This window comes from Sesamum indicum, linkage group LG12, assembly GCF_026168435.1.
Source record: "Sesamum indicum cultivar Baizhima isolate 11 linkage group LG12, ASM2616843v1, whole genome shotgun sequence".
Taxonomy (NCBI): Eukaryota; Viridiplantae; Streptophyta; class Magnoliopsida; order Lamiales; family Pedaliaceae; genus Sesamum; species Sesamum indicum.
In genome coordinates, this window is record NC_142668.1 from 3,580,439 (window position 1) to 3,596,337 (window position 15,899).

General features: G+C 38.5%; 1 protein-coding gene across 1 annotated transcript; it reads right to left on the reverse strand.

Annotated features, from left to right (window-relative positions):
• Positions 1 to 5,311: 5,311 nt before the first annotated feature.
• LOC105178763 (subtilisin-like protease SBT5.4) lies at positions 5,312 to 13,729 on the reverse strand. The gene is made up of 11 exons (XM_011102308.3): positions 13,474 to 13,729; positions 13,008 to 13,120; positions 12,833 to 12,930; positions 12,578 to 12,742; positions 8,167 to 8,275; positions 7,241 to 7,760; positions 7,023 to 7,117; positions 6,702 to 6,944; positions 6,508 to 6,622; positions 6,179 to 6,392; positions 5,312 to 6,078 (listed from the first exon to the last, which is right to left on the reverse strand). The coding sequence occupies exons 1-11, from the start codon at positions 13,576 to 13,578 to the stop codon at positions 5,471 to 5,473; spliced, it is 2,385 nt and encodes a 794-aa protein (XP_011100610.1). The 5' UTR covers positions 13,579 to 13,729; the 3' UTR covers positions 5,312 to 5,470.
• Between the last annotated feature and the right edge of the window lie 2,170 nt (positions 13,730 to 15,899).

The following is a 15,899-nucleotide window of genomic DNA, read 5'->3' on the forward strand; positions in this document are numbered from 1 at the left end:
TCGACATAGGAATCTCTTTTTTCTATTTGATCAATAACTGGTGCCACAGGTTTATAGAGCGTAAATGCATCTCCAAGTACATAGGAGATACCTCTGTCATATATTGACAAGGGACGGATCCTCTTCTTGGAACTCACCGTCCTCGTTACATGCTTTGACTGCACTGGACGAAGCTTATGGTGACCATGTCTGATACACGATCACCTCTCGCACAAATCCGAAATGCAGTTATTGCACGCACGTGACTGCCGTGATTCTTCAAGTCTAAGGACTGCTCTAGTACTATTTGAGTCGGGGATTCGAGTCATACCGACCAAGCCTCGGAGACTTCTTATGACAATACCCACGAGTTAGTTCAGTCGATTTGACACTTAGACAATCGACCCACTAAGATCACAGTAGGCTTTCAGAACTAAAGAATTGTGTGAAGGAAAAAACAGCCCCTTAAATGGACAGCCTTTGAGATAGCGAACTACATGGAGAGCAGCACACTAGTGGGAGTCGCAAGGATTCTTGAGAAACTGACTGAGTTGTTGGACGAAGTGGGAGATGTCTGGGCGAGTGAATCCAAGATAAAATAAACACCGCACAAGTTGATGATATGAATCAGGGTTAGGAAGCAGATCATCAGAGGTGTAGTGAAGCTTCAAGCCTTGAGGAAAAGGTGTAGGGGCTGATTTAGACTGACTTAGACCTGTATCTCGAATAATGTCCATAGCATATTTGGTCTGTGAAACAAAGAGACCATCACCACTTCGAGCAATTTCCAATCCAAGGAAATAGTGAGCCTCACCAATATCCTTGATTGTGAACAAAGTGTGGAGGTAATCCTTCACCTACTAAATTGCAGTCAGAGAAGGGCCAGTAAGTAATATGTCATCAACGTAAACCAACAGCGCCATCAGCCCTGTAGGCGTATGTTTGACAAAAAGACAGTGATCATGTGCCAATTGATGAAAATCATAAGCAGTGAGCCAAAGGGTGACATCCACATTCCATTGGCGAGAGACCTGTTTGAGCCCGTACAATGATGTCTCCAACTTACAAACAAGGTGAGGCGCCACCGTATATCCCTTAGGTGGAGTCATATAGATGTCTTTTTCCAAATGCCTATGTAGAAACGCTTTTTGATATCTAATTGTTGTAAAGGCCATCCACGAGCTGCTGCAGCAGCAAGGAAGAGTCGCACTATCACAGTCTTAGTGACTGGAGAGAAGCTGTCCATATAGTCGACGCCTTCTACCTCGGTAAAACCTTTGGCCACTAAACGAGCCTTATATTGTTTTACTATACCATCAGCTCACAGTTTAGTCTTGAAGACCCATTTGCAACCAATTGCCCATTTCCCTTCAGGTAAAGTGGTCAGATGCCAACTATTATTCTTCTCCAAGGCATCCAGCTCGCATCGCATCGCATCCCTCCAGTCTTAATGCTAAACCGCCTCTGAGAATGCCTAGGTTCCTACAAAATAGACAACGAGACAACAAAAGACATATATGTAGGGCTGGTGGAAAGGAGGGACGAAGAGGATCAGGCGTTGCATATAAAGCCATTGAGCCAGGAGGCCATTGTATATTTCGAGTAGATCTACTTGTAGGAGGTGCTGGAGGAATAGTTGGTGATGCAGGAGTGGGAGAGTGAATAATTGGAATTGATGAGGTGGAAGGAAGTAGAGATCAAGGGACGTTGACCAAGAGATCAGCATGAGAAGGAATGATAGGAAGAGGGCAGGTCCCTGAGGTCGTTTGTGGGATTAGCGAAAGGAAATTGATTTTCATAAAATTGGACATCTCTAGACGTGAAGGTACATTTACTGCGAAGGTCATATAGTTTGTAGGCCTTTTAGGTCATGCATAGCCTATCGTGACACATTTGAGAGCTCTGGATTCGAATTTGTGTCTATGGGGACTAGTATTGGTTGCACAGCAGAGACCACCAAAGGTACAAAGATGAGTGTAGGAGGGAGAGAGACCATAAAGGAGTTCAAAAGGGGTCTTCCTGTGGAGGAGTTTGGGAGGGAGTTCTGTTTATCATGTAAGTCCCTATCAAGATAGACTCATCCCAGAAATTTATGGGTAAAGAGGCCTGAAATAACAGAGCTCGCGCTATATCGAGCAGATGACGATGTTTCCATTCAACTCTGTTGTTCTGTTGAGGGGTATAGACACAGGATGCTTGATGAATTATTCCAAAGCACTGCAAAGGTCACGACAATTGTGATTAAGGAACTCATATCTATTATCAGATCGCAAGATCTTGACAGTCCTGTTAAACCAGTTAAGGATAAGATTAAGGAAGGTTTTCAATATAGAAGCGACCTAAGACTTATGGTGAAGAAGGTAAGTCCATAGACTGCGACTATGATCATCCAAAATAGTTAAGACATAGTTACAGTTTGATAGTGTGGGGGTCTTATAAGGTCCCCAAGGTCTATATGAACGAGGTCAAAAAGGGCAACAGACTGTGTTTCACTGCAAGGGAAGGGAGCTCGTGTTTCCTTTGCTTTTTGACAAGTTTCACACGATAGAGTCAACGAATCATTACTGAAATTCAATTCCGGAATTCATTTTAACACTTGTAATGACGTGTGACCTAGCTTATGGTGCCAAAAAGAGGAATTACAACCAGTAGAATTGGAAAAGGAAGCATTGTGACAGTAGGTTGCAGGCTGGAGGACTGAAATAACACCCAGTTGCTTGACAACTTAAATGCTCTTGAAAGGGAATCCCACAACTAGGTTTCTCTTAGTTCCCAGGTCCTGCAAGACACAATTCGTTTTAGTGAACTGGAAGAAGTAAGAGTTATTCGACATAGTTGAGCAACATAAAGCAAATTAACTGAAAAGGAAGGGAAGTAGAGGACATGTGTGAGTGTGACTACATTGTTTAAGTGCATCTCACCAATGTATGGTGCAATTTTCTTGGTACCATCAGGTAAGACTATGGAGTGTGTCTGTAAAGGTTTTGAGTAGGAGTGAAAAAGGGCGAGATTAGCACATATGTGGTTTGTGGCCCATTGTCAATTATCCAGCAACCCAAGTCAATAACAAAGGTTTCAGATACATTACCAGAGAAGTTGTCGTCAATGCACACAAAACCCTCTGCATAAGTTTGATGAGGTCACTCATCAGCTCAGCGATCTTCTTTGTGGGAGCTGAACTTCCAGCGACCTCTTTGACATTTGTTGTGCTAGCAAAACCTTTGAAACCCGATCCCTTGCCCCTTCTTTTGTCGTTAAAAGCCTTATACTAATTTGAAGTCTCATGAAGTTGGAGGCACGTTTCCTAAGTGTGTCCAGATTTGTGACAGTGTGAGGACGTCATGGTGCGCTTATTCAAAGGGAGGCCGATTTTGGAATTTTTTCTCACTATCCCATCTACCATTCTTGAATGCTAGGTGGTATGCTAGATGGCTGGAGGAGTCACTTATGTTACTGTGAATGGTTCTCTGTTTTTCTACGGTGAAGAGCATCGACAAGGCTCGTTCAATGTTGGGTAATAGGTCTTGCATCAAAAGCTAACTTCTTTTAGTATCATAACTCTCATGAATTCCCTTGAGGAATGATAGTAGTTGCGTAGCTTCCTCTTTCACTGCAATTGCTTTATTAACATCGCAGGAACATTCCCGCCAGGTACAGATTGGTATAGGGGCTAGACACAGAAGCTCGTTCCATAGCTTCTTGATCTTCTTCATGAATGTTGTCAACGACATGTCCCCTTGGGAAATAGGAGCTATTTCTCATTGAATCTGGTAAACCATAAGGACATTACTACGCCCATACCTTCCTTGAATCTAAAGCCATAGCTCTCATGGTGAAGAGACATACATGAAGCCCTCCACAATATCTTTGGAGATTGAATTCCAAATTCAAGATGTGACCATTAGATCCACACGCCTCCACTGCTCAAAAATGGCAAAGCCCATCATTGGCCTGGGAAAGGTCCCAACAATAAAATCGAGTTTCATTTTGGTTCCAAGTGCAACATATACTGCCCGGCTCCAAGGATGAAATTCATTCCATCTAACGGCGAAGAATATAAAACCAGACTGGAGTATTCCGAAGAATGCAAACACAGAGCATCTTTCTCAAGTTGATATGTTTTAGGTGTACTATTTGAATCTGCCATGGTGTGGCAGTAGCATACTGATAGTGTGTTCAGACATTGTATTCAAAGTCCTTCACAAGGAAAGCTCTGATACCATGTCGAATTGTATATAATTAAAATAACAAGAAAGCAAAACGGAAGCCATTATAGAGCAAAAACAGCTCTCTGTTTTATGTATATTATCTCTCTCATGTGGTTGAAAATACAAAGAGGTATTTATACACAATGAGGCATAACCGTCTCTAATAAACTAACAAATGCTGTTAAAGAAATGACAAAAAGGGTTAGAGAATATGAATCTATTCTTTATCTAAGAAAGTTGGTAACCGTATTGTTGGCGACCCGTTGATGTGCAACCTCGCGATGAGTAGCAGGTACTGAGACCTCAAAATGAGCGACCTAATGTTGTACTTTACTGTGAGTGGTCGGTGTAGTAGCGACCTCACGATATTCGACCTCGGGGGTGATGTAGCTGGGAGGTCAAACTCTCAACAATCCGTCGCAAAATATAAAACTTACCGCATCCAAATTTTGCGATGGACGATCATCGCAAAAATCTGTTCAAATATCTGGGCATGTATGACCATCGTAAAAATATGTTCGAATTTCTGGGCTTGTATGTCATATTTTTGCACAAAAAGATATCACAAAAACCATCTTAAAAATCACCCATCGCTGAGGGCATATTTTCCTCCCCCTCGAAATTCTGGGGTCTGCGACGAATGCACCTGTTGCAACATACTCCGATTTGTGGTATATATATTTTGTGACCAGGTCTGCTGCAATAACTTCCACTTAGCCCTCTTAAAACTCATCATAATAATTGGTTTACCATGAATTATTAATAAATTCGTGGCCAAAATTCATCCAAAAAATAATTATTTTTTTGTTGTGGTATAAACTGATGATATTGGGGACTGATCATAGAAAATAGGAGCATTGAGAATGATTTATATACTCAAAGGTGACACTATATATGAAAGCTTGTTTAATGAAAATCATATTGTCTGCTATAGTTTATTAGTATTATATGTAAAGAAGGAAAAATTGAAGAACTTTCCAAACAAATAAACATATAACAAAGCCGAATTTTCTGGCTAGATATCCCGTTGTTCAATTGAGTTTGGATAGTTGCTATGTTTTTGTCTTTTCAAAATTCATTTAGTTATGTACTTTGAAGTGTTTGTCTACTAATGTTGGTATCATTGCTAATGAGTTGCAAATCAAGTTACAATTGCATGGTTGCCAAACTGTAGAGCTAGCTTTATAATCTCTAATTGTTCGTATGGAAATACTGATACAATTTATATATATATATGCATATATGATGTTGGTGCTGAATAATAATGTGATCCATCCATTACACTAGAGATTTATGGTTGTGTCTAAACTAAGTTGTTTAGGAATACTGTTCGAAGCTAGTGTTGTACGGACAACGATTGGGCTTCTCACCTTATGCTTCCCATCCGACCATATCAAATCGCCGAATGTGTAGACATCATGAGGTGCGCTAGTTGCATTTCCGGCCCATGTAAACGTCAACTCGAACTTCCTTTCCTCACCAATCTTTGTAAATTGCAAATTGTTAGGCTTCACAGATACTAAAACTCCCAGTGGTTGGTGAATTTGAGCAACATAAGTCCCAGGTGAGCCAACATTCTTCAATAGTCTACTCACAGTGACTGATGAGCCAGCAGAGAATGCAGGCACTGTTATTGAAGGGTAGTTGAAATTCACTATGTTTGGTTTGACTAAGGGACATGTATAGTTATCAGTGAAGGTCTTCATTATGGTTTGGTTATAACCAATAGCACAAAGAAAGGTCTCGTAATCTCTTAGGCTCAAGTCATATACCAAGCCTGGATCGGCTGCTAGGTTAGGTCTAATAAGCCCTGCTCCGTTGGTAAATGGTGTTCCTTCAAATGAAGACGTCCCGTCAAGAATAGGCGCGTTCGTGTTACTCAACGTGGTTGCTGCACATGATGTAATTAATTATAAGACTGTCAACATGGAAGATCGATGATGCAAGAAAAGTAATGTAATTTCATTTTGTTATCGGAAAGTGATAGGTACCAGTAGTCATGAGAGCAGACCGAATAGCAGCAGGACTCCAGTGGGGATGGATGGCTTTGAGAAGGGCAACTACACCAGCAGCAACAGGACAAGCCATAGATGTTCCACTCATAAAAGCATATTTAGTCCTGCGTACATCAGAGGGCAACAACGATGGGCTTTGGGCCTCTGTAAAGGCAGCCATGATGTCTGCTCCAGGTGCTATGATATCCGGCTGCCGCAGGTTTTTTATATATATCAATCCAGATAGAAACTCAAATATATCAGAAAAAAAATTCACACGCAAGAGAGGAGACATATCCATGGGTGGTGGGAATTAATTATTTAACCTTGAGGATTTCTGGTGTGTTTTTATTTGGGCCTCTAGAGGAGAAATCAGCAACTACAGGAGCTGGCTTTACCCCAAGCTCTACCTTGGTGGATGTAATTAAACCCATTGGATTTCTATAAAACAAAAACATTAATTAACAACATATAAGTTAAAACACATGCATGTTGAAGTGAGAGAGAGAGAGAGAGAGACTTAGTGGTGTTCATGTAGGCATATATGGCGAGAGCCTCAATATAATTGAGATGTACGGTATGAAGGACATGATGATGGATAGAGGCATCAGAGGAAGTGCGATGGTTACAAATGATCATTCCAACAGCACCAGCTCTAGCAGCGGTCTCCCCCTTCAGCATTGGTGTAAGACTCCCACTCAGACACAGCACAATCTTGCCCTTCACTTTCTTAGGGTCTAATGATCCTGGCTCGCACACCGACCTGCACACATGATCATTAATTAATTATTAGATGATCGACTATCAATGATGATGGAAAGAGATTGATCCATGTAATTACGCATTCGCAGCAGATGCAGAGTGAGTTCTGGCATCTTCACCGCGGACAAGTGGATACATCCTACCATCTGACACTCCCTTCCAGAGGCCTTTGCCCTGAATAGCATTGTAAATCAAAATTGGTTGTAGTACTGGGGAATATGTGTACAAGATAGTCACACCCATATACTTTAGAACTAAAATTAACTTTTGGTTGGTTATAATTAAGGAAGAAAGAACCTTGAGTCGCACTCCATTCTGAAGGTGGACATATGCAGTGATATCACGGTCAATTGTACTTGCTCCCACTGTAATAATCCATGGTGCGGTATTTAAGACAGTTCCAGGGGTGGGTCCATCATTGCCAGCAGAACCCACAACGGGGATTCCATGTTTAACAGCAGTGAAGGCTCCTATAGCAATTGCACTATCATAATAATTACTTTTAGCGCCCCCCATGGAAATGGAGATGATGTCCACCCCATCATCAATGGCATGATCAAAGGCTTTCAAGATATCAGCGTCCAGACAAGCCGGCCAGCACACCTTGTACGCAGAAACTCGAGCTTTTGGCGCCCCGCCTCGTGCTGTTCCATTGTACATCCCAAAGACACTTGCTCCTGGCACAAAATTCCCACCGGCGGTGGATAACGTGTGGGTTCCGTGACCATTATAATCGCGGGCAGTATCAACTACATATTTTCTACGCCCATATCTATTTACGAAACCTTGGTAGAAGTATTTCGCTCCAATGAGTTTTCTGCGCAAATTCATATGGATCGATATACACAATTACTTCAACTTATAGTTCAACAAAGTTCTATTGAAAATGAGCATATTACCCTCTATGATATAAAGTGAATAGCAATTTACCCTTTTAATATTGAAAATCAGCATATTACGCTCTATGAAAAAAATATAGCAACTTATCCCGTGTATTTTTTAAAATGAAGCAATTTACCTCCTTATATAGGAAAATAAATTACTTCATTATTGAAAAACATAGAGAGATAAATTGTTATATTTTAAAAATTATAGGAAGATAAATCATTATTTATTTTTTCATAAGAGGGTAATTTGTTCATTTGTAATATCACAAGGGAGTTGTTTGTATTTTTCATATATATATATATATATGTATATTTATTCAATTCCTTAGTAAATACCTATTGCAAGGGAAAGGGGCACCATTATCCTTGTCACACCTTCCCTTCCATCTCTGAGGAATTGGGCCAAATCCTTGATCATGAAAGCTGGCTGATTCCGGCCAAATTCCTGCATGCATGCAGTACGCACCGGTACCAATCAATTAAATTAATTAGAGATCAAACAAATAATTTATCTTCATACAAGCAACACCATAAGAAATATATAAGCATGATTAATAATAAATAACGATAACAACTAGTTATTGATCATGGTCATTCAAGTCATAGTGATTAATTTTGTAGTCAATAGTAATTTTTTTTTAGTTCAAGTGCTATTAATTGATGGACAGCGTAGAAAAACACAGTATAACACGGGGGCACAGGTAAGGATTTCTTGAACAGATAATGGAGATAACCCGCTGGCGGTTGGAAAATAGATGGTGGATGATGTGTCAAAATGCCTACCATTGAACGATGATGTACATTGGCAAAAAATATTAACTTGTAAGGGTAAAAAACTAATTTAATATATATGAGGCACACATTAAACAAATGCAACCCACCACAACATAGAATTTCCTACACTACTACAAATACCAAAAAAATTAATTTTTTAATGCAAGCACTATTCATTGATTTGACTATGTTTCTAGCTCCCTTGAAAATCGCACTTCACTTGATGTGTATTTGTGCCTTAGGTAAAATTCTCAATTTTTATCCTCTAGTAAAAACCTTGACCATATCATTGGCGCCGTTTGTGGAAAAATTTACCTCGACACTGAGTATGCAAATCAGGTCTCGAGCTTTGGCTCAACAAGACCGGCCTCGTGAACAGTCACAGCCCAGGAGGTAACCCCCCAACGCATGAGCAAGTACCCCTCAATAGGGAGATTCTTCCACCACATTGACAATCTTTGCCCGCGCCTCCTAGGAGAGCACTCCCCCCGGAAGCTCCACCCCGAGAATCGATGATCCAACTGACTCAAGTACCTTTGGTCGCCCTGATACGCGACGCATCTACTCAAGCGGCGGCACAAGCCGTAGCCCAATTTGTAGTGCGACAACCTACAAACCCACCCCCTCCTTCCCCTCGCAGAAGTCGAGAATTATCCTCAGCTACCAAGGAGGAGGAGTAGAGGCGGGAGGAAGAGAACAACAAGATCTCTAGGCCTGAAGTTGCACAGACTCAAGGTCATAATTTCTGCAATCGAGAATCTTCCGCTCTCCACCACCTAAGGGAGTCGAGGATTCCTACTTATCATTGGTCGTAGCTCCTCCAAGATGTAGCTCGTTTGCCCCGACCATTCTAGCCGAAGCGCTCCCTATAGGCCTCAAGGTCTCGAATCTATCGGAATATGATAGAATGGGAGACCCACACGAACACATAGACAAATTTTACGCCAAGATTGATTGGTACGATCTGAGTGACGCCGCTTACTACAAGGTCTTTCGCACTACACTCTCAAAACATGCATTAGCTTGGTTCAACCAACTGCCCGCTGGAACTATTTCTAGCCTCGAATAGTTGGTTCAACGTTTCTTGCATCACTTCTCCATGAACAAAAAAGTTCTGAAAACGGCTACATCTCTATTCACCTCGAACAAAAAAGTTCTGAAGACTACATCCAAATATTCGTGGATGCAGTGCATGAAGTTCCCCATGTTAATCATGAGTTGTTGGCTAGTATTATCCAACAGAACCTGCTACCAAGAAGATTCAAAGAGTCTATAGCCAGAAAGCCCCATAGCACTATGGAAGATTTAATTGTGCGCTCCCGGAAACACATTCTGATTTAGGAGTCTAATGCTTTAGATCCTTCCCTTAGCGGCAAAAGGAAGGGTCAGGAAGATGAAAATGAGCCGAAAACGAAAGAGGAACAGAAGCATGTACCTCCAGCGGGATTTGCTCACTATACCCCCTTGAACGCTCCCAGGGTAGAGATATTAATGGTGGCGGAACAATAAGGGTTAATCAGTCAATGACCGAAAAAGATGAAAGATAACCCTAAGAAACTCAAATCCGATAAGTATTGTCATTTTCACTGGGATAGGGGACACATGACGGAGGAATGCCATCACCTGAAGAATGAGATAGAAAAATTGATCCAGTGGGGACACTTAAAGGAATATGTCAACCACTATCTACAAGGACGCCAGTTTGACCGTGGGCTGCATGTGCCAACTCCTCGTGACGGTAACTATCACACCGCAGGAGTCATCCCATGACCTCAAAAAGATCAACAATCCATGAAGGAGTAACTCAAAGTTCACGTAGCGGGAAAAATTATTTTTTGGCTATTCACTTGTAATAGGACAAAACTAGAGTAGTAGCTCAACATATCCTTCTCCCCTTTTGAATTTCCCTAAAACTTTGTATTATGAATTTTAAGTAATGAAGTTAGTTTTCTTGTCATAGTCCCAACAAATGAAACAAATTTAGACATAGAGATCCTTGAAGTTTCACAAGGACCCTAGAGGCAAAAATCGTCATTGTCATATAGACAAAAGTCGCTATTGCCCCGGGACCCCCTAAACGGAACTTTCATTGATATCCTCGTCAATAATGTCGCCCCGAAAACTTTACATCCCTTTGAAGTTGGTAAAAGACCGACTCCGGGACATGAAGTATCCTTTGAGGCAACATCCCTTTATCAAATTCTTGAGGCAATGTTCCCTCATAAAAATGTTGGACTCGAAAAATTTTGCCCCACCTTCCGAAATTGGTAAAAACCTAACTCGGGGGCTTAAGCAATAACATCCCTTGAGGTAATATCTAACGAATACAAATCATAAGAGAACAAAACAGCAACTTAGTAAGTGTAGTAAGTGTACGGGAATCTCATCTCGTGAAGATGACACCGAATTTCTCAAAACAAATGAAAGAATTCAGAGCAAAAGATAGATAAACTCTAAATAACCTCTACTAATAGAGAATGAAAATAAATATTGTCAACAAATATTTGATGGTGTAGTAGTATGAGTCGCCAATTTACACCCTTTTGGCCTGGGTTCAAACCCATGGGACGCAACAATATACGCCTCCTTCCAACACTTGAAGACTCAAGCCGAGGCTGCACCACCTGGTGCACCCCTTCCAGCTCGAGCCAATGCCTCGAGCTGGGGGGTAGTGCACCAGGTCGAGGCAATGCCTCGAGCCCAAGTGCACCTCCCAGCGGACACGAGCTCGAGTGCGCCGCTCGACAGACCAGCCTCAAGACCGAGTGCGAGGCACGACCTTGGGTCGGGAGCGCCACCACCCAGCCCGAGCGCTGCCTCTTAGCGCTGGGTGCTACCTGGGCTCGAGGTGCACACCATCCAGCTTGAGACATAATGCCTCGAGCCCGAGTTTCGCTGGTACACCCCCAATGAATTGAAAATAATAAATGACTACCCACCCACCCATCCACTCCCATGTGTTAACTCAATTCAGAAAAGTGTTTACTCTCGGACAAAATATTAATTTTTTAAATATTGGTAAGAAAGTGGGGGGCTGTATAATGTATATTGGTAAAAAATATTAACTTGTAAGGGTAAAAAAGTAATTTAATATATATGAGGCACACATTAAACAAATGCAACCCACCACACCATATAATTTTCAACACTACTATAAATATCAAAAATATTAATTTTTTAATGCAAGCACTATTCATGATTTGACTATTTTTCTTGATCCTTTGAAAATCACACTTCACCTGATGTGTATTTGTGTCATAGGTAAAATTCTCAATTTTTATCCTCTAGTAAAAACCTCGACCAAATCAAACGGGCTTTACAACTATGATAGGCTGGTATCAAGAGGTGTCGAACGACAAAGATATAAGAGAAAAGATAAACTAGATCTGGAAGTTGACAAACGATTGGAGGGGGCTGAGGCTGTGAGAAGGGGTTTTGGTAGCAACGGGCTGGGAGAGGGTTCCGACGATTACGATTGTCCCTCTATCTATATGTATATAGATACAAATATATATACGTATCTATATATTGAAATAATATATACAATTATCTATATTAAAATAATATATTTTATTTGGATTCTATATATCTAAATTTAATATGAAATATTAATATATAAAAATTTCTCCCTGGATCTATTGATATTAAATCCTAGTAGTTTATTTATAAGTATGTATTTGTACAAAAAATAATTAAATGTAAGCCACATATTTTAATCAGATTAAATATAAATTATTGATTTAGAAGGGATATTTTTGTCATTGCACCTTAAAGCTCACGTTCAAATGGACTAGGGGTGGCAATATTCATTATTTTTTTAAAACTACAGGGGAATAAAATGATATTTTATTTTTTACGAGGATTTTCTTAAATATTTTGAATAACACATGAAGATAATTTATAATTTATCCATTAATTAATTATAATGCATGTAAAAGAGAGAGAGAGCATGCATGCATGCATGATCTATTACCGGTATCAATACATCCGATGATGACATCTTCACCAAATCTGGCCTTTTTCCAGAGAGAATGTGGTGGAATTGCACCATTTGTTCCAAGAGACAGGAAATCCCAGGAATTGGTAGTTTTCAATTGTCTCTCCTCATTTGGAAAAACAGTTACAACCATAGGATTCTCTGTCCATATATATATATATCATGAAGTTAATAGAAATCACACCAATGCATTCATCATCTAATTTTCATGAGTCCGCTGTCCATACGTACTTCGAATCAAAGCCACCTCCGCCTCGTCAAGTTGCGCTGCAAACCCATTGATGTGCCTTCTGTATGAATAAAACATGGCGTCCTTGGCTTTCTTCTTGCTATATGTATAATAATCAATATCAGGAAAGCAATAAGTCAAATTGTGTAAAAAAATTAAAAGAATTTGAATTTGTACCATCCTAAAATGGATCCAAGGAAATCAATATGAGCCTCTGTGCGATTCTGGAGAAGAATATTGCTCACTTGGTACATCTCATCCGCATAATCCCCCATGTAAACAATATATGACTATCAACAAAAAACAAAACTATATTAAACAAAATCAGTAACACATCCCATATATATATATATATATATATGAAGAGGGTGAATAGCAATTTATCCCCCTATGATATTGAAAATGAGCATATTACCCATATATGAAAAAAATATAGTCATTTATCTCCGTGTACTTTTTGAAATAAAGCAATTTACCTGTTTATACAAGGAGGTATATTGCTTCATATTAAAAAATATAAGGAGGTAAATCGCTATTTATTTTTTTCATAAGAGGGTAATTTGCTTATTTGCGATGTCACAAGGGAGTTGCTTGCATTTTTTCCTATATATATATTATTTCACACACATATATATACAGATACCTGTTTGAGAGCAAAACCTGAAGTGTTCCATAGAGAGAGAACGATGAGGAGAATGGTTATTAGATTGGAACATGACAAGTTGAAATAGAACATCATTTTACCCATATATATATATATAATTAAAGAAATTAGTGAGTGAACATCAATTTTTGTGTATTAAATGTTGATTCACTTTTATGACAACAGAGGAATGTATGTACGTATCATTCCTCTGCATTTGCTGAAAAGTGAATGCATCATATGAAAATGAAAGCAAAAGCTCTGGATCTGTTCAAAACAATAAGAGGATCAGAGTCTTGTATTTATAGTAATGATTTTGAATGAAGGATATAATTTTAATTTTGTGGAGGAGTTCTGAACCGCACACTCCATCCTCCCCATTTACTACCTAATTAACTTGGCTGGACTCAATTCATTATACCACAACATTCACCCAAAATTCCAACACACACACACAACATTCACCCAAAATTCCAGCATTTTATGAGATCTTTTTAAATTTTAATCTCTACTTTTATAGCATATATTTTTGGGAAAAAATTCAAGCATCTCTTTTGTGATATTGTAAATGTGCAAATTACTCTCTATAAAAAAAGTTTAGAAATTTACCTTCTTTTAAATTGCTTCATTTTAAAAGAATACACGAGATAAATTGCTATTCTTTTTTAAAAGAATGTAATTTACTATTTTGCAATGCCATATGGCTAAATGGTATTAAACCTTTATTTTCGTGTCAAACAACACATTTGGTCCTAAGAGATAGGTTCATTTTACTTAATACTCGAGAGTCAAGATTTTAGTTTAGTTCCAACTTTATATATTATATTATATATTCTCGAATTTTGGATGTACAAATATAAAAATGGTGATAAATTAGGACGTATGTGAAATTTTTAAGACTAAATTGTATTTACCGCATTCCGTGTATGTTGGGATGGCATTCTCAAGGACTATCCACTACCAAAAAAAAAAGAATTGGAGGCGGATTTAGGAATGATTTTTTTTTCTTTTTTTGGAATGATTTCAAATTGATCGAATTAATTTGAATTGGATTTTCGAACGGTTCACTTTCCGTTCGTGTAGACAGCGGTACAAGTATTGGAATGGTCACTGGAATACATTGCTGGTGATCGTTTCAATTATTGATTTTGTATAAAAAAAAATTTATTTGGAACGGGTCTAATGACATTTAGAACGGTTATATTATTTATTTTAGGTAAACTTTTAGAACGGTCTTTGTAATACTCATGCTTGAATTTTGGAATTGTAGTAATTTGTATTAGTGATATACTTAAGAATGGTCGTTGGAATGACTTGTTTGTCAATCTTTGCTAGGCACGGTCAAATTTCTGTTTGGAACAGTCTGTTATAACCATTTTATGAACGATCAGTCTTACTTAGGAATATATTTTTAAAACTATTGTAGTAACGATATTAGGAAAGGTCAATCTTATTTAGAAACATGTGTTCAAAACTGTTTTAGCAATGGAATTATGAACGGTCATTTATTTAGATTTGTAATATTTTCTTTACGATTACTAAAATTATTCCTAATTTTTATTTTATAATAATTTCTTTTATAAATTATTTAATTTTAAATATCTAATATAGTTTAATAAACAATTTAATTTATATATTTCAAAAAATTATAATAAATAATTAAATTAATTAATAAAATTTTAATTAATTGTATTAAAGAATTTAATTGATTGAATAAATGTGAAATAATGGAATGTAATAAACATTGTGAAACATGAACAATTAGAAAAAAATATTATATTATAATATAAAATATTATTCAATTACAAAATTGAAAAGAAAACTTAACACCAAATCTAAACTCTCCTCCTCATCCTCGTCCATATCGTCATCGTATGGCGGCATGAGGTCTATTGAAAGCTGTGCTGGGGTAATAGTAGAAGCGGTCAACTATGGCGACAGCACAGTGGAGGAGCTGGCGCGCATTTCCTTCATTATGGCAATCATCGTCTCTAGCCTGTTCATGCGTACCTTAAAAGAATCAGGATGACCAGGGAATGCAATGGAAGCATGAAATAAAAATTAAACCGAGTCAAATGGATGTTCCTTTTGAAATTTTTGGGGGTACGGTATTTGTCAAAAGCATAATAGTAAACATATAAACATTATAGAGAAGTGGCTGGAGGATGAAACAAAAAACTTAGAAACAACACATAAAACTTTACCTTTTTGTTTCTATAGATGAGCAGCAATGTGCATTGTTCCCTTTACGTTCTTCTGTTCCGTTCACTTGAGAATTCAAACTAGAATTCATCTACGTTGTTCACACCAAAACGGAATAGATATAGTTCTTTTTCTATTGCTAGATAGAACAAAGAACAAGAAGAAAAATAACTCTAAACAAATACTATTATATAGTGTTTTTGCATTGTTTTATGCTCTAACTT